This window comes from Rosa rugosa, chromosome 2 (genome assembly GCF_958449725.1).
Source record: "Rosa rugosa chromosome 2, drRosRugo1.1, whole genome shotgun sequence".
Taxonomy (NCBI): domain Eukaryota; kingdom Viridiplantae; phylum Streptophyta; class Magnoliopsida; order Rosales; family Rosaceae; genus Rosa; species Rosa rugosa.
In genome coordinates, this window is record NC_084821.1 from 42,234,009 (window position 1) to 42,254,407 (window position 20,399).

Genomic DNA, 20,399 nt, shown 5'->3' on the forward strand with positions numbered 1-20,399 from the left:
GGGAGTGGGAGTGGGAGTAGAAATGTGACTGAGAATTCTATTAATGATGTCCCTTTAAACCCGTCTCCATCTATTCCACTAGAAGAGTGTCATAATGAAAGAATTGAGAGAGAAGAAAGTTTTGATGTTAGTTCTCTTGAACGTGATCCAGGAATACGGCGTCCAATATGTAAGTACCCTTTGAATGAGCGTGACAATATTCGAAGAGCTTATGTGGTCTTAGGACCGTATCAACCTCACTTAAGTTTTTACCCATTATCATTTGACGGAGGTCAAGGTTGAAAATTTAATCCTAGGTGGTTCAAAGAATGGTCGTGGCTTGAGTATTCCGCAAAGTTGGACAAAGCATTTTGCTTCCCTTGTTTCTTGTTTGATAGATACCCATCCCATCATCCAGCATTTACTGAGCATGGGTTTCAAGGTTGAAAGAATGTTATGTCAAAAAAATGGCATTGTCTTTCACATGGGTGGCATAAATTCCCCACATAATATTGCCATGCAGAAGTGGGAGTCACTAAGAAACCCATCTAAGCATATTGAAAGAGTGATTAGCACACAATCATCACAAGAAGTAGCAGATAACCGATTCCGGCTTATTACTATTATAGAGAGTGTAAGGTTGTTGGCACGTCAAGGATGTGCTTTTAGAGGCCATGATGAATCGGTTAATTCATCCAATGGTTGGGATGATTTGATTATGAGGGTTGAAGCATTTTGTTGTGAGTATGATATTGAATGCCAGATATGTCTGCTCCTTATAAGAAAAGTACAAGGGCTTGTGAACAAAATATTACAAATGAGCATTATTATCGGGTCAATATACTTAATGTTGTGATAGACTTTCAATTGGCATAGTTGGATAGTAGATTTACAGATAATTCGTTGGAGCTCCTTATTCTTAGTGCTATATTTGATCCACGTGATAATTTTCGATCATTTAAATGTGAAGATGTTTGCAATCTTGCTTTGAGATTTTACATCATATCATATGCTTGCTCTAGATATGGAGTGTGGGTATTTTCTAGCAGATATTCAGAATGATCCAAAATTTGCCAACACAACTACTGTGTCTGATTTGTGTCGGCGGTTAGTTGAATCAAGAAAGTCAGCATTCTTTCCTATGATTTATAGATTGATTTGTCTTGTGCTGACTCTGCCAGTTTCTACAGCAACAACAGAGAGAGCATTTTCATCTATGACCATCATAAAAAACAAACTTCGAAATAAGATGGAAGATGAGTTTTTTGATGATTTGATGGTTCTCTACATTGAAAAAGAATTTGCTGATAGCATTGATAATGATTCTGTGATTGCTGAGTTTGAAGTGAGTGGATCTCGGAGGGTACGATTTAGTTAGTTTATTGTTGTTTTACAACAAATGTATACTTCTAGTTTTTAATTTAAGGGGTTTGGTTTTATGTCCCCTCCGTTGTATGTTTTGATCCAAAATAATAAAGGCGTGAGGATAAGCCTCCCACTGGGTTACAAACCTCAAACAAAAAAAATTATTGTGCACTTCTAATTAGCCTAGACAACATTTCGATCCTGGTTCCGCCACTGAACATCACCAAAATTTTAATTTCTTAGTTTTTGTTAGAGAAATCAAGCATAATTAAGAAGGACGACTTTGGTCATATTTTATCTTCAATATGAGTGATAGTAACACAAGAAGCAGATATGATATTAGCTTATTGAAATTTTTGACGCAATTATAATATGTGTAAGAAAATACAGTTAGTTAATTATAATAGATAATAAAATGCTACAATGCGTACAAATCGTGATTACGACATTTGTACTATTAAACCAAAACTTTATTGACACTGCAGAAGTACGCGTCCATTGTTAATAGTTGATAGTTGATGGTTGATGCCACCTACAGACTCAGACAAGAGCTAATTATCTGACGTCTCTGTCTCATGCTCGAGCACCTAACCTCTCCAAGTCCTCCATTTTCACCATGCCCTCCAATTCTTTTGGATATCAACAAACTAAAATCTCTCATGTCTTTTGTATTGTTTGATTTTGCAATGCCATGCATCACATCCTCATCTTACATATTCTTTTATACGTACCAAATGCTTGACATTAGTGAAAAACTAGTACTTGTTAGTCAGAACCTCAATGTCTTTGGAAGCTATATATGGGCGATATTCCACTTCTTACTTTCTTAGCACTTTGCTTCCATAATTAGAATATGTGTGTATTCAATTTGATATGTAATTTCGTAAAGATTAAAGGAAGAAATTGACCATTTGTTAGTGTAGCCGCCGGGCGGGGATTGACGTGTACTTGCACCAACATGAATGGATGATTGATTACATCAAATACAATTTTTGATTATTATAGAAAAAGAAAAAAAATTGATTAAAAATACTAAGGATTGAGATCATCTTATAAGTATTTGGTCACTTATACTGTCAGTGCATAGAAAAATTTCTAATTGCTGAAACATCATAAGAGAATAGAATAACAACAAATGCAAAACAGAAAACTAGACAGGGGCTTTGAGAATGTCATTTCTATGTTGTCTTACAACACAATAATGAAATGAGCTAGTTGCCTAGTTGAGTTTTGAGTGAGCCAGTGAGGTTAATGTGTCGCACCTCTCCTATATAGATGCATCACTTTACTTATTTTCTTCATGAGAGATAAGTTTATTCTCACATCCTCCCCTTTTTGTTTTTATTTTAGTAGTTGTTCATGATGATACAATGATATACATCGCAGGAATTTTTTATTAGCATATAAATCTTTTCAATTACAAAATAAAAATTAAAGAATATAAAGAGCCACCCCTAATACAACCTAGACTAAAATTATCAAAATAAAGAGTATGAGCAGCTTGAAAACAAAACATGATCGATTAAGAATAAATAGTTTGGCTTATAGATAAAACAAAAAAAAGTGTTGAATTTACTAAAAAAGTCTCCGCAGAAATTAATAATAAACTATTAACTTACAAATCAAAATATTTTTTTTTTTATATTTTGTTTGAGATGGAATTCTCCAATCTCAAACGTCATCGTCCCTCACGGAGATATCATCTAGCGAACCAACTAAATTATCTTTCACGGGTTTGATTTGTTCAAAATATACAAAGGGTTTGGTTCCTTTAGTTGCTTAATTAATTACTTAGGTTGACTATGCATGGTTTTGTTTGATAATAAATTGAAAATCAAGGTTTGAGACTTTGAGTAGTATTGAAGTTGAATCCCTTTGGATATATAGTTTCACTTCGATGATGATTGTGATTGGGCCAAATAAAAACAAGAGCTTTGTAGGGTTTTGCTTCATGTGGCCTAGACAGGGAATATATGGGACTTGTTTGGGTGAATTGTACATGACAAAAACTTTCATGTGCTCTTTGGACGATTCTATTATTACATGCTTTGAACTTTTTTTTTTATTTTGATTTTTGATTTTTAGAGTTGAATAATACATTAAAAAGCAATAAGCATGCATGAGTTTAGTATTTAGCTCTTGAATTCTAGATGCAATTCAAAATCTTAGATCTGAATGTAAAACTTAAACGGTGAATTTGATGATGTTGCACATAAGTTTGTAGACTTGCTTTACCCCGAGCTTGCCATCACCAACTTAATTTGTATGATAAAATTCTTGTTGCAACATTTTCTCACTTAGCAAAAAAAAAAAATCATTTTCTCACTAAGTGTGCTTCTTATATTCTGTGGGAACTTTGAAGTTTCATTCAGAGACAACGAAAGGCAGTTGCTGTGAGTCTCATTCATGGAAGTAATTGATGACCTCCACTCTCCAGTTATTGAACACGATGTCCAGAGTTGTTTAGCCCCAGCAAGAATTTGTTCGGTCTCTGCAACATTTGGTGTTCCTATTTATTGCTACAAAACATTTTTGCGGAAAGTAGTTGCTGCAATGTAGGACGTAGAGTAGGTCCAAATTAACCAGAGCTCCATAAGTAAAAACACATTGCTGTCATCCACATGCCAAGGTACAATCTTATCATCACCTGTATGACCTTTCTAGGCACAATGTGACTTGCAAGTTGCCATGTGTTTGACCTTGACAAGAGGTTTGGTATTACAATAGATAACACGTGCCTTGTCGTTTTAACTAAAGTTATGGAAGTTAAAACACAAGTTCTCCGGTACATTAATGTATTGATATATCAAGTAGATTTAGATTGGTATAAAAGTTGACTAGTTCGATACGGAAGTGAAGTAGTATCAATTAGTTTACTAATGCATGAAACCAATCTATCTCTAAATCAAATCAGTCTCCTTGATATATCAATACACTCTAAAACTATAGAAAGTCTCAAGTCTGTAAAGAAGTAGCCACAATGATATTCTTAGCTCTGTGGTTAGAATACCCACTACCTAAGATTGAGGTTATGGGTTCGAGTCACCATGGGGTAGGAGTGAAATCTTTTGATCCTCTTTATAAGAAAAAGAAAAAAAAAAAAAAAACAAGGAGTATGAAACCAAACTCTGTCAATTTCAATATCACCCTTGAATGTTTGTGTTAGAAGGAGTGTAGTGTGTAGCAAATAAATAACAAAGCTGTGTAGCCAAACAATGGTGAACACTGCAAGGCAGCAAGGGGAGAGCCCCCTGACCGCAAGACATGGCGGGCTTTTATCTCTTTTCGATGAAAATAAAAGAACTCGGAAAAGTGGGGTTAGGTTGGAGAATGAAAATTGATTCAATTGGGCGTGTTCTCAGTTGTATACACCTTGCAGCTGCATGGAGGATTGCAGTTATCGTATATATTATAACTCTCTTCATTTGCTTATTTTGATGATTTTTTTTTTCGTAGAAAGCAGTTGAGAACTTCAAAGCTGGGCATTCTATTGAATAGGATTGAATTTACAAAGTAAAGTCTTGATGTTGAAACATAGCACTGGATTCGTTTATCAAACAAACAAAAACACAGGTAAAGGCTCTAAACCCAAGAAACCAGGAAAAAATAGGCATGCTTCAAACTTTGTCAGCTCTCCCGAAACATAATGAGTAGCCTCCAGTACCATCGTGCCCAAAACTTTGGAACCTACCACGCGGATGCAGACATGCTTTCTCCACTCTAGTCATCTAGTTAGTTATGTACTGAATCTCTGAATGTTCTCTTAACCATTCAAGCACCTTTGCTCCCTCTAAAATTTCTTGGACCTGCACAAATATTGGAAGAGATGCTGTAATTGCCACTAGTCAAATACCAGTAAAGAACAATAATGGAAAACTGCTCCTAGTATATTCGGCAGAAGTCAAAACACTGAAGAACCGGTCCAAATAAAGTAAAGCAGAGCAAGTCCAAGTGGTGAGACAGAGTGGGAGATTCAGAAATTAGGTCCAAGGCAATTGAAACTTAAAATATGGCATATGCTAACCTGTCCCTTAACACGTTCCTCATCATAATCCTGTTTTTGACGTTTGAATTCAGCAATGGAATTTTCGACCTCTTTCACAAGATCGTCTGTTGAAAACTGCAAAAGCAACAAACCACATTTTATTTGTGAATGAGTGATAGGTTTGCAGTTACATATGTAAATTTCGAAAGACCGTGCTATGAAGCATATTACAAAAAGGCTCCAGACAGAAAAATCTTGATAGTTAATCTGATCATACAAATTTATATACCTGCAACTTTTCCCGTTTAAATATGTCTCCAACAGCCATACTCTGTTTTATCATATTCATGATATTCTCCTTCTGGTGTAGAAGGTACTCATCCACTGCTTTCTTACCTGACAGTGTAGCCAGTTGCTCTTCATTTATTTTTACATTTGCCTGCGCAAACACAACAACCAAAAGATGAAAGATTATAATAGAGAAATGCACACAAATTCATGCCAACTCATACATGCACAATTCAAACCGCAATACCAAATAAAAGTACATTGTATCTACTACCTGTATCTCTAAAAGTTTGGCTCCATAAAGCTGCCTACCTTGTTCCTCAAACAAGGATTGAGGAATATCAACCTCTACCATCTGCAAGCAACAAGACACAATTACTACAAAAGAAGTTTCCTGTATCAGGGAGAAATTTAAAACGTTTGACATGCCAACAGGCCCGACACTTAAAAAAATGTCTTAATAGGCGTACACATGTATCTCCTTTGTGGATTCAAAAAAAAGATAAGGAATTAGTTTATGTTGTACATATGTACTGCTGTCTTATAATATGCTTGCTAAATAAGAATTAATATTAGTGAGCAGAATACAGGATTCACTAGCTGCTCTCACCTCCATTACCCTCTCTCTTTGTGCCTCGCAATTCTTAAATATGGAGTAGAGTTCGAGTCTACCAAGTATAAGGAGTAATAATACGTAAGAGGTGCTTTGACTGATGATATCCTTGTAGGATCAACTTCCTACTTGCTGAAAAAAAAAAAAAAAAAAAAAAAATCCCAGTTGGTGTTGGCTTTCTATGCTTATTGTTTAGTTGCATATTGCAATACTAACATACATAGACTGCTATAACTAGGACGCAGTGGTGCAGCGACAAAGACATATAGATACCAAAGGAACAGAGAGCAATAGAGAATAATCTGAGAGTTTGAGAGAAAATTCTTCAATGCCTCTGAAGAAGGAAAATGCTCCCCAAGCCTCATTGAAGCCCGCCAAGTCTGGAGGAGATAAGCAGAAGCAGAAGAAGAAAAGAAGAAGGAAAGCAACTAGAGAAGGCCAACAGCATGGTGCTCTTTGACCAGGCCACCTATGACAAGCTCCTGTTTGAGGTTCCCAAGTTCAAGCTCAACATACCATTCATTCTCTCCGATCGTCTCAGGATCAATGGGTCTCTGGCAAGGAGGGCAACCAAGGAGTTGATGGCTCGTGGCTCAATCAGGATGGTGTCTGCTCACGCGAGCCAGCAGATCTACACCAGGGCAACCAACTCCTAAATCTCCCCTTTGATTTTATGAACATGGTTTTTATTTACTGTTATGTCGTTTTAGGATTTAAAATTAGCTGTTCTAACTTTCTAAAAGGGATTTCTTGGCTGTATCTGTTTCTAATGGAGTTAGTTTCTACTTGTACATGCATTACTTTTTTTGGTGTTCTAAATTAAAAAAAAAAAAAAAAAAAAAAAACCAACAACAACTGAATTAACTGTCTAATATTTACCACCTGGAAGCTAGCTGCAAAGAAACATTGTTGTACACAAACTCAAGATACATATTTTGTGGATCTTGAGATAATAACTTGGGTTTGCAGTCAATTAAGCCTTGATTTTGAAAATATCCAGAAGGACTTGAGTTTTGATTGAAAAGTCATTACAATGTAATCAAGTTTTGTTCGAAAATTGAAATAATTAATTTAGTCCTCGGTGAATATGTACATTTTAAAAATAAGAAACCAAACACGGCAGTTTCTACTTTAGCTCTTCCCTTAGCCATCTTCCGATATTACATTTAGTCCTCGGTGAATATGTACATTTTAAAAATAAGAAACCAAACACGGCAGTTTCTACTTTAGCTCTTCCCTTAGCCATCTTCCGATATTACACCGCTATGCAACTACGTTAACATGGCTGGAAGAAAAAAAAAAAAAAAAAAAGGTACAACGAACAATGGCACAAAGGTACACGCATATCCACCACGTCACAAAAGATACTGTGCTTAACAGTCTACTAACTTGTCAAACCTTTAGGGTCCTACTCCAGTCAACTTAAGGTTTATGCTTATGTAGTTATGTGTATATCAAACACTCTTAACTATATGCGCGCTCCCACAGATGAAAAGGGTATGCACTGCCTTGTTTGAAAAGGTAAAGACCAACAAAAGGTTGCAAAAATTGAATATATTCTTAGACATTAAAATCACCTTGCAAAGCTGATCGAGAATGGCATTATCTGCTGCTTGCTCTCTAGCTGTTTGCTCTAGTTCCTGGCATTTTTGCAAGAGTGATTCCTTGACCTACAGATGTGCAGAAAATTTCATTCATATTGAACACAGTACAATTTGAAGCAGCAGTCCAGAGAAAGTATTCAAAAGTTCATAGAGGCCACCTGTTCCAGGGTGGTGCATCCAGGAAGAAGCTTAGGAGCAAGGGAGTCATCCAATTCGGGTAAATCTCTGTAAAATAACTCCTTGCATTCAACCTAAAGGAGATCCAAAAAGAAACAAAAAGTTTATTTAGTATCTTTGATGCATAAAACATCTTCTCAAGATAATTGTGTAGCCTGTTACAAAAAGTCAAAAACTTAAAAGCTGTTGCATATCGACTGGGTACCTGGACGGTGGCAATTGAATGAAGTCAATTTTTAGTGTATTAAGAGTATAAAACACTATTACACCTTTTTCAAACTCATCAAATTTAAGAAGAATTATCTTAACTTTATTCTGGAAAAAAATCCAGACAAAAATAAATTACATAATAAATTCGATGAAAAGACTTGCTTAAACTTCAACTATTGATAATAATCATATTTCAATTTAACTGAGCCCAGCTGGACAGTTAAAAGAAGAAAACAGTGATAAGTTCTTTCTTAAAGACATGCAGATGCCTATTGTTTCTTATGATGTTCTTTTGGTGAACAAAATGCAGGTCCTCAATACAGAAAAACACTCACATTGAATTGAGCATGAATTCCTTGGAGATTTTCCTGTGCCCATGATTCAGGAAATACAAGAGGAAAAGACTTTGTTTCACCTCGTTGGATTCCAATTATCGAATCAAGGAAACCGGGAATTAGTTTATCACCATCTTCCGTATCAAAATGATAACCTGCAGGTAGAAATTAGAGTTGAGATATCCCTCTGCAAGAGTACTTCACATTAAAACTGAAGGGGAGAAACAGAAGAATCTTGACAAACCTTTACTCTCTGCAGATGGAATATTTTGAACATTTGATTCGTCTTGATTTATTGTTGTTGCAGATATATCAAGGACGACAAGATCGCCAACCTGTAGCAGTCTTAGCTTTGTTTGTTACAAACATCCTACAACTCGCTGAAGAAGATTTTCTAATGCAAGTATATTTGTTTCTTTTGAAAATTCAACAAAAACTCAATGAATATGATTCTTTAATCCAAGCGAGATCAGCAACATTATATGGAAGTATCTGAATATATTTCAAGTAGCACTTCCACTGCATCTCAGAAGATGCAGTCGAAAACTTCTCAGATGTGGTTAATAATCTTCTAAATCTCTTCTCTGTTGGACAAATAAAGCTTATATAGTATAGAGAGTGTCCATTTATTTGGACAATTGAAATACATATATAAAAATTTAATGGCCTATCATTTGAAGATTTAATCATCAGAACGAATCCCTACAAGCCCAACCTACCACTGTAAAGTAGCATGTAACTGATACACATAAGATTTATTAACTGATTCCCTGATGTCGCATGATCAGCTTCCGAGTATCTCAAGTATGACATGAATCCCACAAAGAAACTTGAGCAACATATGCTAATCTAACTGTTTTCATGCAATCTTGGACAAAATTTAGTCCAAGAGTAGTCCTTTAAGGTGCATATCACATGAACGTGCAAAATAGTGCCAATCATGAATATTACCCAAAGAAAAGAAAAAACAAAAAAGAGAGGAAAGCACATCCATATTTGAATATTTGAGTAACTTGAACATTAGTTACCTGTAGTCCTCTGTCAGTTACAATTCTTAAAGCCCCTAGGGACTTGTGACGGCGTCTTAATTCTTGTTCAGAAACCTTTTGTGCATCTATGTCACTGTCTATCTCAACGGTGACCTTCAAATTCTTGTATCCGTTCTCAGGAATCCACTTCACTTCTGGTGCTACATCAACAATCACATCATATCTGGAGCACAAGATGAACTAGTGAGTATGATCAATCTAATCGAACATGAAGACGAATACTGGTCAAAATGATCCAATTAAACATGCCTCCCCTTTCTCAAATGTGAGTTATATATCATGATATTTTGAGGTGGAACTAAGTACGAATATCAAAAAATTGAAACAGTGACTTAAAACATGTCTACTTTTAAGAACCTGAGAGAGGTGCCAGAAGAATAGGCCTGCTCTAGCTCAGAAAATTTGGTCAGAATGCTGACCGAGTCTGTCAAAGCCGTGCCGGTCATCTGTAAAACAAGAGCAGGCCAACCTTCAATTGAGAACTCTAGAATCTTAAGAGGGGTTTTACTAGAAACATGTAGCAGATGTTGCAACATTATAACTCTTAATGCATTCCCAATAAGCTAAAGAATAAATAACATTACTTGACAACACTACTAAGCAATCAAATGCCCACATTAACTCGCAATTACAAAAATCTAAGCAACCAAAATATAAATATTTACTATAAACTTAAAACATACTGAAGACATGGCATGTGGAAGGGTCCTCCTCAGAATAGACTCAATGGTAGCCTTGTCTACACTTTTCTTCCCTACATAACTCACAAGAATACTCTCCGGCACCCTCTTTCCAGGCCGAAACCCCGGAACCTGAGCACATTAAACCCATATAAATAAACTAAATCACAAATCAACTTTCTTTCCTGACAAGCTAATTCAAAACCATGAGAAGTGAAATAGAGGCAGAACCTTTGCTTGCTTCATGAACTCGACTATAACCTTTTTGTAACAGTCGTCGCAGACCTCCGGCGGCACTTGTATGCTCAACTTCACCTGCATTCAGATCACATAGACGAGTACTAAGTATTTAACCCAAAAAAAAAAAAAAAGATGAGAGTTTGGGAAATTGAGCAAAGTTACTCTGGAATTGGGTTGTTGGGTCTCTGTGACGCTGATGTCGGCCGGAAGTTGGTCTATCTCGGAGGTGGTAGCGGTGGAAGAAGAGGACGAGACCGCGAATTGGAGAGGGTGGAATTGGCGGGAAAGAGAGGGGGGTCTGCGAGAAGTGTAGAGTTGGAGAGAAGAAGGGTTTTTGGGGAGAAGAAGGGAGGGTGAGGAGCGTGATGGGTTTGAGTTGAGGACCGCTGTGGAGCCACCATTGATGGCAGTGAGGCAGAGCTCCATTGCTTCCCTTTGTTGTTTTTGCTTGCACTGGAATGCAGAGCAAAGACTGAGCTCAGAGCTTGGCAGTTTTAGCTGCAAAGATAAGAGGGCAAAATGGGGATTATCCAACAAAAGGGAAAAAGATGCGGCGTCGTTTTGCTCCGCATGATTATCCAACAAAACTCATGGGATTGTGAAAGAAGGTGTCTAAACGCTAAAACGTGCTCTCGCTGGTTCTGCTTTTCGACTCAACCTCATCATTCTCTCTCACTTATGCCATTCTTTCACTTTAGCCTTCTTCAACAGCTCTTGTTCGGGTTCACTTTCATGCTCTCTTTCTTGCACTGATCGATTAATCTTCACTCTCCTCTTCAACCTTTCTACCTTCTTCTTTGTCTATCTACTATAATTTGTTTTATCAAAGGTGATTTGTTTATGGGTTGTAATCTTCACTATTTTTTGCATAGTTCATCAAGGCTCGGTTAATTGTTAATCATCAGTTGGTTCTCCTATGTTCTTTTTCATCTCCACCAATCAGGCTTCTTCTAGTGTTCTTCTTTCTTCTGTTGTTATTCTTTCTTATTAATACTTCTTTTTTCTATTGTAGTCCTTAGTCATAGGAGCACCAAATATGGGTCGGATATTAGTATAGCATACGCCAGGTTAGAGGAGTCTATGACTGTTATAGAAATTAAGGTGAAGCATGATAATCTTGTGAAACAAACATGCCCTATAAGTGTTTGAATTCTTTTGTCCAAGCACATCGTTACAAATTTTTTTTGTTGAAGCAGTTTCTATCAAAAGCAGTTTTGTTAGAAACATAGAGATTTTATTACCTTGTGCTTGATAATGTTTCCTAGTTTCTTGTCGTGCATTTAATTATCTTACATGAGACTTGGGATATTCCTCACTCCATAGTATGGTACCTTTCATGAATCAATTCTCTTGATGTGACAACCCTTTTTTTATTATCATCTATCATCATTTGATTCATTTCTATCCTCCTACCTATTCACGCATGAAGATCATCGTGTATATATATATATTTGACTTTGGTTGTCGGTGTTATAGGAGTACAAAAGTTTCAAGTTTTAATGTTTTATACATTGATATACTTCTTCTAAGAAGCATTTCATAAAGAGACTATCAAAAAGAGTTTCTGTAACTCAGACACTCATTTTTATAATTTTTTGCAATTGTTAAAATTAGACAATATAATTGAAGGTATTTAGCTCAGTGGTTAGAGCACCCACTACCTATGTACGAAGTCATGGGTTCGAGTCACCATGGGGGTAGGAGTGAAACCTTTTGATCCTCTACTCTGCTTTGAAATTATGAATAATGAAAATTAACTGTTTACCCTTGAATATAGATGATGAATTCTAGCAGCAATAAGTGCTTAAAATCATAAATTCAAGATATGGAATTTATGATTTTAAGCATTTATTGTCCACCATGCTCGGTCAGAAAAAAAAATTCTTTTATACTATTCACATTAAAAGTAAAAGTGAATGATAAAAGTTAAAAGGATAAATACCAGTAAAAAGGCTAAAAATGAAAACATGAAAATAACTTGGAATTTTTTATCATTCCCTAATCCAAAGTGGAGTTTTTCATCATTTCCCTATAAATCATTATGTGCATTTGATGTTGAGGTTGAAAAGAGTATACCATCAAAACCCAATCAATGTTAAACTATAAGACACAATACTGAACAGTACAGGTTGTTTTTGGTATGTTTAGTTCCTTCTAACATCTCAAGTATTTATGATACATATATATTTCTTTTAATGGTCATACATTTTACTTCTGATAATGCAGACAACAATTTGCACATACATATGGATTTGCATCATACTAAAACTACCTATAGTTCTCGATTCTTTTCGAATGATCTCAATACTTCATCAGGCATGCAACATAAATGCCATAAAGGATCATGCAGTTCTCATATAATACAAAACAAAAAACACACTCATGGAAATGATATTAGACCAAAGATTGTCCAATCTATAATTTTTCTTATCTGGAATATAATTTTTTTTTTAACTTTTTCGTCGAATTATATTAACCTGACAATATTTAAATGATAATTTCCTTTTTCACACCAACAAGCGCTTTTTTACCAAGTCCGGCAATATATTGATGTGTTGAGGAGCTAAACGGCGTCGTCGCGTTCTTTACCAAACAATCTATGCTTTTAAACCTTTTTGAATAGTCACTCACTTCTTCACTCTACACAAAACCCAAAAGCTGAGAGAGCAGAAAAGCGAAGAGAGCACTAGAAGATGGAGGGAGCCGGGTCCAGACTGAGCCGAGCGTCCTCCAGGTACGGCCCAACAACCACCGTCTTCAGCGGCCCGGTCAGGAGGTGGAAGAAGAAGTGGGTCCACGTGCCGCCATCACCGTCCTCCTTCAGCTCTCGCTCCCAATCCAACGCCCGAAACAACGACAACAGCTCTCGCCTCCTCCTTTGCCGCTGGACCCCAATTTCTTCCGCACCTAACTCCGCAGCCGCCGAGCCCGGCTCCGGCGAGGAGCGGCCCCGCCGGAAGTTCCGCTACACGCCTGTAAGTGAAGTAGCATAGGCATCTTTGTGTCTGTAGTCACTGTATATGAAGGTTAGAGTAGTTAGGGTTTATGGAAATTTAGGGTTTTGTTGCAGAAGTGATTAAATTATGTGGATTTCTTTGTAATTTGAAGTTTTGTGTACTGTACACTTTGAGCTAGTACTATGTTAGTCAGAAATTTTTTATTTTTATAATAATTTTTTTTTTTTTTTTAAATTGTCTGCTTATATTCTGTTAGGTTTGAAGTTTCTGTTCTTTGTTAGGTATGAATTGTATCTGTTCCAATTTTGATTTGTATGAACACTTGCGAAATCTTTCAGAGCTAAAGAAATTTGATAGAAATAACGAATTCGGGACAAGCACTTATGCTTTCGACTTTGAGAGATGTCGAGAATAGAAAAGATGCTTCAGGGTTGGGCTTTGCTTGGGATTTTGACTTTGAAGGATGAAAACTGCTGCTTGAGATTCCAAGTTACTTTGTTTTGTCATGATCAGCAGGGCTTAACTGCTTATGATTCATTGTGTAGGTTGTTTTGCTAGAGGAGCAGAGGAAGGCGGTTGAGAAAAGGATTGAGGACATGGAGGATGCGGAGAACGCTAGTGAGGGAGACCAATCTACTGTGCTGAGTGATAAGATGTATGGGAAGTCAAACGCTGATCAAGTCAAGGAGCAAGAAGCTGAGGTAAGACCTTTAAACTCCTACTCAACTATCATTTGCATGTGTGCTTTTTGTTTGTGGTATAGATTCTGCATTCCTCTGTGTTTAGGAACTGCTGTGGCGCCCTGTCACATAGCATCTTATAGGGTTATTGGTCACTGTTATTTAATTCCTTCTATTTGAACCCAAAATACACTTGATTCCCACAAAATTTCTATTTCCTCTTTGTCAAATGTGAAATGTCAACCAATTGGAAAATTGTCTGAATATTTAACTTGGTACTTCAACCAAATTCTTGATCTTATGGTCATAGCTCTGCAACACCTGGCCATTGTATTGTTCAGCTCGGAAGGGAAAAGTTTTATTTTTGCTGAAAGATGCCCCGCCCGCCCGCTGAAAAAAAAAAAAAATGTCAAATTTCCTTGCAATTCATGGGCATATGAACTTTATTACCATAACTCTTGCACACTGATCAGATTCTTTTTACTGTTCTGAAAGAGAAAATAAAGTTCAGTTAGCTGATACTGTTGTTTGCTGTGAAATATACAGTTGAGTACTTGAGTTATTAGATTCAATATTTTTTTCTAGTATGCTATTTTAAGTCTATGTATTTACTGCAAGTATGTGAGGTTATAAGGGAACTCTGAAAACTAACAGCATTTGCAATGATAATCACTTGTAGAAATGTGAAAATTAAATTTTCTTTTGTCGTGTTCTCCATCCAGTGGATAAGTTCTTTGGTGCTTGAGCTGTAATAGATTGAAATTTTGTAATATCATTAACAATGCTGGAAGTTATTAAACAGATTTTGTCTGCATTGCAGGAATTGGATAATAATGGTTCGCAGGCCTCAAGTATAAACAATCTGAATTTAGATCTGGGCTTGCAAGGTCACAGTGGCAACCTGGAATTAATGAACAAAATGAAAGAGGCTCAGACGAAAACTGCAAGCTCAGGTGGGTTTTGGTTGCAGTGATGTGTAGCATTTGTCAAGACAAAGCTAGAGAGGCCTAGAAAGTAAGGTAGTAACATGAAGTCAACATTTGGTGACCCACTGTGGATGTCGTGTGTTTTCTATATTAGTCTGATACTGCTTATGATGTATGTAACTAAGCATTAGGATGGATTCTGTAGGGTTAGTAAGGACCAAGTGCTATGTTGTGGTAGTACATAATGAAATAGCAGCTGATGTTTGACTGCTTGTATAATGATTAGTGAGTTGAGCTGTGGGCACTTCTTTGTAAGGGGTCACAATTCCTGTTTCTGGGTGTGTTTCCAACGGACACCTAAAACCAAATTAAGAGAAGAACATAACGTCTAGTTTGTCATGTTGGCTTCACATTAACCTTGAAACAATAATTTTCTCAAACCTTTTGCTGACGTCAGTCAAAACCTTTTTTCTTTCTTTTCCGGCGGGCAGTTTAAATGGTTGTGCAAAGTGTCTAACCATTCAGAGCAGAATGAAAATTGATCCTGCCGCACGATAGAGCTTTCTTAAGCCATTTTCACTGGTTAGAGTTTTTGGGGTACTGATATAACCATTTCGACCATAACCAAAGTTGATTTACTTGCGAGCTGATGGAACTAGTTGGGGAAGTCAATTTGGTCAGGCTGGCGCCCACCTTGGTTGTAGAGTGCTCTAAAATCATGGAAAGAGGATAAGATAGAAATTCTTGCTATTAGAGATGGGGCACAATCACATATCGTTACATTAATATCAATTAGAGATGTAGTTTGGCCACGTCCCTTACTATCGTTTTCTACAATGACCAAAGACGTTACATTAATATTACAAGATAAGAACACGCGTTCTTTACCGAGGGGGGGGGGGGGGGGGGGGGGGGGTCGTTTTCTACAATGACCAAAGACGTTACATTAATATTACAAAATAGTTTTATTCAAAAAAAAAAAATATTACAAAATAGAATTCGTTTTGCTCACTTTCCATGCATGATTGTTGCTCATCATTTGGAAAAATAAAGCGCTCCATGAGATGGTTTCCAGCCAAAGCTTCAATTTGCTTCCAGTGACGCACAAAATAAGTTTGTAGACCCTTGGCTCAGAGCAAGCACCAGCATCCATATTTATTAAGGTACTGCAATGGAATTTGGCTTCACAACGGAGTTGGGTGTATGAACTAACACTATGCTCCATGTAATCAGGCCATAATAGAACTAGAACTACTTACAAGCAAGGCACAGATAGGTCCCTAATGATCTGTCATTCAGAGACTCAAAACTCATACAAAACATGGAAAAACAACTTCACTGGAAATAAAGTTGGACCTCAAGTCATGGAATAACATTAAATCTCATTCAAGTTTCTTGAACCCATGGAAAAATTTGGTCATGTAATTCAGTACACTGGAATGCCGTAGTGAAATCTGTTATAGCAGCAAAAACTTCAATTGCCAGCATCTTCCTCAGTTGCATTGTTTTCCGCTTCTTGAGTTACACCAACATCAGCCGGCCTAATAACTCGATCGTGCAGCATGTATCCAGGCTGCAATACACAAATGCAGGAAGGTCTTTATTCATGTTCTTAATGCTATAAGTCACAAGATCAGTAAATCAAACCATAAAATGAATTCTTCCCACAGGTTTGAATTAAAACCCCACATTGTTGAACAGAAGGAAAAAAAAGGTAGGATTATTTGATGAAAGATTGCAGAAGTCATTTGGGATTGGGGGCATCCTTATGGCAGTAACACTTATGCAAACAATTAATGGTCCTTGTCATTCACACTTTTTTTTTTTTTTTTTTTGAGAAGAAACAGCTTTTTATTAAAAAAGCAAAAATCGAGATACAGGGAGGTGGACAAGGAGTCCGCTTTAATGATCTAAAGAGGGCAGCTAGGGCTATAGGCCTAGCATCTCGTCTAATAATACTAATCAAGGCTTAGGGGCTTATACTACAGCTGCTTGCCAGTTAAGTATAATGGAAGAAAGATTATAATCCTTGAATTCCTTAGAAATAGAAACCCATAAGGATGCCCAGAACTTGACTCTCTCCCACATGGGTCTTTCTCAATTGCAATATAATCCATATATAAAAAACCAGAACCAATACTTGGTTTTGTAAAATCCAAAAGCAAAGGTGCAAAAGCGTCGCAAAAACCTGTTATCTGGTAATTAATCTATAATGCCTTTACATTTCTGACAAAATCAAAATCATACTTTTTGATTTTTTTGTTCCTAGTATTTATGTAAGTGAAGATAAACAGACTGCTTATGCAATTCTAAATTTCTTCATGTCAAGATGTCCAAATGCTCAATCAAATCTCAGCACATAAACTGTGACCCCAAAGCTTGCACACTGATAAGTAAATTATACTATTGATGCCAAGCAGTGGTAAAACAGTAAATCTCTTTCTGACATGTATAAACATACAAAAAAATTTATTACATTAAGCATACCTTGAGAACTTGAGCAACAGTGCCAGGAGGCTTGGAAGGATCTGATATTTGGAACATTGCATTATGCCTATGTGGGTCAAATGGTTCATTTGTAGGATCATATTTTTCAACACCGTACTTTTTGAACACCTGAAATGAGATGAATTGTGTTAAGAGTACTGGAGGTAATACCAGTCAGTGTAAAAAAACCATAACTTGATACACCAGTAGTTGCAACGTGGCATGTGAAATATAAATTTGAACTTTTAAGAATGAGCCTAACTGACAACATAGGTGTTCATATATGAGATGAATGAAAAAGATCACGTATCTAATTTTATGTTTTGAATGATTATGTGAGACAACCAACCATATTATATAACATCCAACAAACACAAGTATCTACAAGGGAGTACAAGCTGTTTATGGCCAACTTATTCAGTCAACATTTCTGGGTGAGTGATTAGAATTCCTGATAAGAAAAGCTTACCTCCGAAAGTTGTTTCTCAGTCATTTCAACTCCCTCAAGAAGAGTTTTCAGAAGTGGCAGAGTTCCAGCCGAATCCTTAGATTGATCAATTTTTGCGAAACCGGTTTTGGTAACTGAAGCAGCTCTACCCAAATTGTCTGCAACATCTAGTAAACTCTTTGCAAAATTCTGCATTATAATTCCAAGCACTTGTCAGAATATAACTTCAGATTTTTTTGTTTGTTTGTTTGTTGGAACTGTGAATAGAAATTGTCCTACGAGAATGATGTAAATACAAACACAACAACTTGAATCTGAGGGCAACCTGTATGGAAAACTTTTTCGTATTCTCTGCTTCGCGCCTTGTTCTATCCATGACATTTTCCATTTCTGCATAACTGCGGAGGAATTTATCTTGCATCTTCTCAATCTCTTTATGCTTTTGTTTCAGAAGTTCTTCCTTCTCTGTGAGAAGTTTCACCAGATCCTCAGTAGACAAGTCACCATCTGAATCTGAATCTGAATCAGAAAATGCAGTTCGTTTAGTACCTCCTCTTAGAGTACGTCGTCTCCTAACATTGGTAGACTGGGAATCTGGAATAGAACCTGATTCTTTGGTTTGATCAGCCACTTTTGTATCCCCACTATCAGAAACTTTAGCATCACTCTTCTCGGCACCTCCATTTCCAACCCTTTCAGAAGGCTCAGGAGATGCAGATGAAGAGAATCCGAATAGTTGAGATATAGATATGGAAGAACTGGAGGTTGAATGATGCAACAGTGACACCTGACTCGGAATCAACTGTTATTTGAGTAAATAATGAAAATAAACGTAAACTTAATGAGTAAATGTGCATTCAACAGGTCCTTAAACTCTCAAAAGAAACAAACATCTTTGGATTCTCTGTTTACAACTTATAGAGATTGACAAAAAATCCAACATCTTTGAGTAAAGTGAAAAGATTGAAGATCAAAGCTAATAACCAACGAACTTTATATCATAGGAAAAATAAAATTACAGATAACCCCATCACGGCTTAAAGTTGACAGTGGATATTATGGTTTGCAACATAAAAGTCCTGGGTGAAATCTTAACCAAGCAGACACATGAGCCTTCAATCATCATTTGAAGCAAAGGTTAGCTTATGCCAAGGACACAATAAATTACTTTATTTTTATTTTTTGTAGACCAGGCTACCATAATGATTAACATACCAAATTTTAGAACTCTATCAAACAAACCCAATATTCAAAATCTAAAAATACTAAGTCCCAGACAGCCAATTGAAGAATTGCCATACGATCCAACACAATTATCATCCAAAATTTGTTGAACACAAAAAAAACCAAAACTTTCTCAACTAAAACAATGAGTAGCAGTAAAACACATCTTCATGAGTGCGAGAATCGAAATCGGAGTACATAAAGCATAAGGAAATTGGTAAAATTTGCAGAAACGCCTTAAACCCTAGCAAAACCCTAGTGAGGAACTAAGCAAAATTAGGGGGGGTTTTGGCACCTTATTGGGCAAGTCCTGAATCAGAGGCTGCGGCTGATTGGAAATGATTGGGAATCGGTGATTGGGTTGAGCAGCGAAGGACACCGTGCTCCTGGGGATGGCCTTCGAAACGCGAGCTAAAACCCTAGACACGAACATGGCTGAGGGGGAGAAACTGCAGGGGCAAAATGGGAATATGGAATTATTGGGGTTTCTAGAGAGATTTGATGAGGGCTTTAGGTGGGGGAGAGACAAGAGAAGAGTACCTTGTGCTTGGAGAGAAAGAAAAACCACAGCGTGACAGAAAAGTTTGTGGGTGACTGCTGCCGGTGGTGTTTAAGTTTACCAAAATGCCCCGTTATGCCGGTGGTGACAGATAACTCTCTGGAATTAGGAGGGTATTTTCGTCTAAACACCAAGTTGGTTTTAGGAAGATATTTTTATTTTATTTTTTTTAGTTGGGGTTTTAGGAAGATAGGTTTTGGGTTTTAGGAAGATAGGTTTTCCCTTGGGTTTAGAAACCTCCAGAATAAATGAAACCAGGCGTACGGCTGAGCCTCACAGTTAGATTGGGTTCCAAACTCTTTTAAAAAAAAGAAACCTCCACAACCCGAGATATCTGAACAAGTTGGTTTAAAATGTTGTCCACACAAAAACGATGTCGTTTGAACCATATATAGATGTATACACAACTTTAAATTGTATCTTTGGAAGAGACTTCATAGCAAATTCACAGAAGAAAGAAAGAAAACATAGAGCTGAACTTAAAAAGGCATCAACAGAGACAAAAGAAGAACTCTCAGCACCCAGAAAACACAAGAGCAGAGAATTGCAGTAAGCTCATATATACAAAATGTTACAAAAATAATGTAAACACG

The 20,399-nt window shown here is 36.7% G+C and overlaps 3 protein-coding genes and 1 pseudogene across 4 annotated transcripts; 2 read left to right on the forward strand and 2 right to left on the reverse strand.

Moving 5' to 3' along the window:
• Positions 1–4,807: 4,807 nt before the first annotated feature.
• LOC133734023 (trigger factor-like protein TIG, Chloroplastic) lies at positions 4,808–11,013 on the reverse strand. The gene is made up of 13 exons (XM_062161684.1): positions 10,688–11,013; positions 10,517–10,600; positions 10,289–10,417; positions 9,963–10,051; positions 9,585–9,768; positions 8,801–8,891; positions 8,557–8,711; positions 7,993–8,085; positions 7,808–7,900; positions 5,892–5,972; positions 5,619–5,768; positions 5,369–5,464; positions 4,808–5,150 (listed from the first exon to the last, which is right to left on the reverse strand). Exons 1-13 carry the CDS (start codon positions 10,949–10,951, stop codon positions 5,073–5,075), a joined length of 1,587 nt encoding a protein of 528 aa, XP_062017668.1. The 5' UTR covers positions 10,952–11,013; the 3' UTR covers positions 4,808–5,072.
• On the forward strand, positions 5,981–7,075 carry LOC133734025 (small ribosomal subunit protein eS25x-like; annotated as a pseudogene).
• A 2,137-nt stretch (positions 11,014–13,150) lies between the features above and the next one.
• On the forward strand, positions 13,151–15,367 carry LOC133731893 (uncharacterized). The gene is made up of 3 exons (XM_062159337.1): positions 13,151–13,500; positions 14,028–14,183; positions 14,983–15,367. Exons 1-3 carry the CDS (start codon positions 13,219–13,221, stop codon positions 15,133–15,135), a joined length of 591 nt encoding a protein of 196 aa, XP_062015321.1. The 5' UTR covers positions 13,151–13,218; the 3' UTR covers positions 15,136–15,367.
• Positions 15,368–16,218: 851 nt separating this feature from the next.
• Positions 16,219–19,818, reverse strand: LOC133734027 (grpE protein homolog 2, mitochondrial-like). 2 transcript variants are annotated; one of them, XM_062161686.1, is made up of 6 exons: positions 19,543–19,813; positions 18,630–18,825; positions 18,349–18,542; positions 18,045–18,212; positions 17,576–17,704; positions 16,219–16,661 (listed from the first exon to the last, which is right to left on the reverse strand). In XM_062161686.1, exons 1-6 carry the CDS (start codon positions 19,678–19,680, stop codon positions 16,563–16,565), a joined length of 924 nt encoding a protein of 307 aa, XP_062017670.1. In that variant the 5' UTR covers positions 19,681–19,813; the 3' UTR covers positions 16,219–16,562. The 2 variants fall into 2 exon arrangements, with proteins under 2 accessions (XP_062017670.1, XP_062017669.1); XM_062161685.1 differs by having other exon boundaries at positions 18,349–18,825; positions 19,543–19,818.
• Positions 19,819–20,399: the final 581 nt, after the last annotated feature.

What these genes read in the sequence shown, in the direction of transcription:
- LOC133734027 (XM_062161685.1), bottom strand. Translation starts at nt 19,680, where the DNA reads ATGTTCGTGTCTAGGGTTTTAGCTCGCGTTTCGAAGGCCATCCCCAGG. An exon ending in CGAAAAAGTTTTCCATACAG is followed by an intron (nt 18,213 to 18,348) that starts GTTGCCCTCAGA and finishes ATTATAATGCAG; the next exon opens with AATTTTGCAAAGAGTTTACT. An exon ending in CTGTTGCTCAAGTTCTCAAG is followed by an intron (nt 16,662 to 17,575) that starts GTATGCTTAATG and finishes TGTGTATTGCAG; the next exon opens with CCTGGATACATGCTGCACGA.
- LOC133734023 (XM_062161684.1), bottom strand. Translation starts at nt 10,951, where the DNA reads ATGGAGCTCTGCCTCACTGCCATCAATGGTGGCTCCACAGCGGTCCTC. An exon ending in TCTTCTGGCACCTCTCTCAG is followed by an intron (nt 9,769 to 9,962) that starts GTTCTTAAAAGT and finishes CTTGTGCTCCAG; the next exon opens with ATATGATGTGATTGTTGATG. An exon ending in TTAAACGGGAAAAGTTGCAG is followed by an intron (nt 5,465 to 5,618) that starts GTATATAAATTT and finishes TTGCTTTTGCAG; the next exon opens with TTTTCAACAGACGATCTTGT.
- LOC133731893 (XM_062159337.1), top strand. Translation starts at nt 13,219, where the DNA reads ATGGAGGGAGCCGGGTCCAGACTGAGCCGAGCGTCCTCCAGGTACGGC. An exon ending in GGAAGTTCCGCTACACGCCT is followed by an intron (nt 13,501 to 14,027) that starts GTAAGTGAAGTA and finishes TTCATTGTGTAG; the next exon opens with GTTGTTTTGCTAGAGGAGCA. An exon ending in TCAAGGAGCAAGAAGCTGAG is followed by an intron (nt 14,184 to 14,982) that starts GTAAGACCTTTA and finishes TCTGCATTGCAG; the next exon opens with GAATTGGATAATAATGGTTC.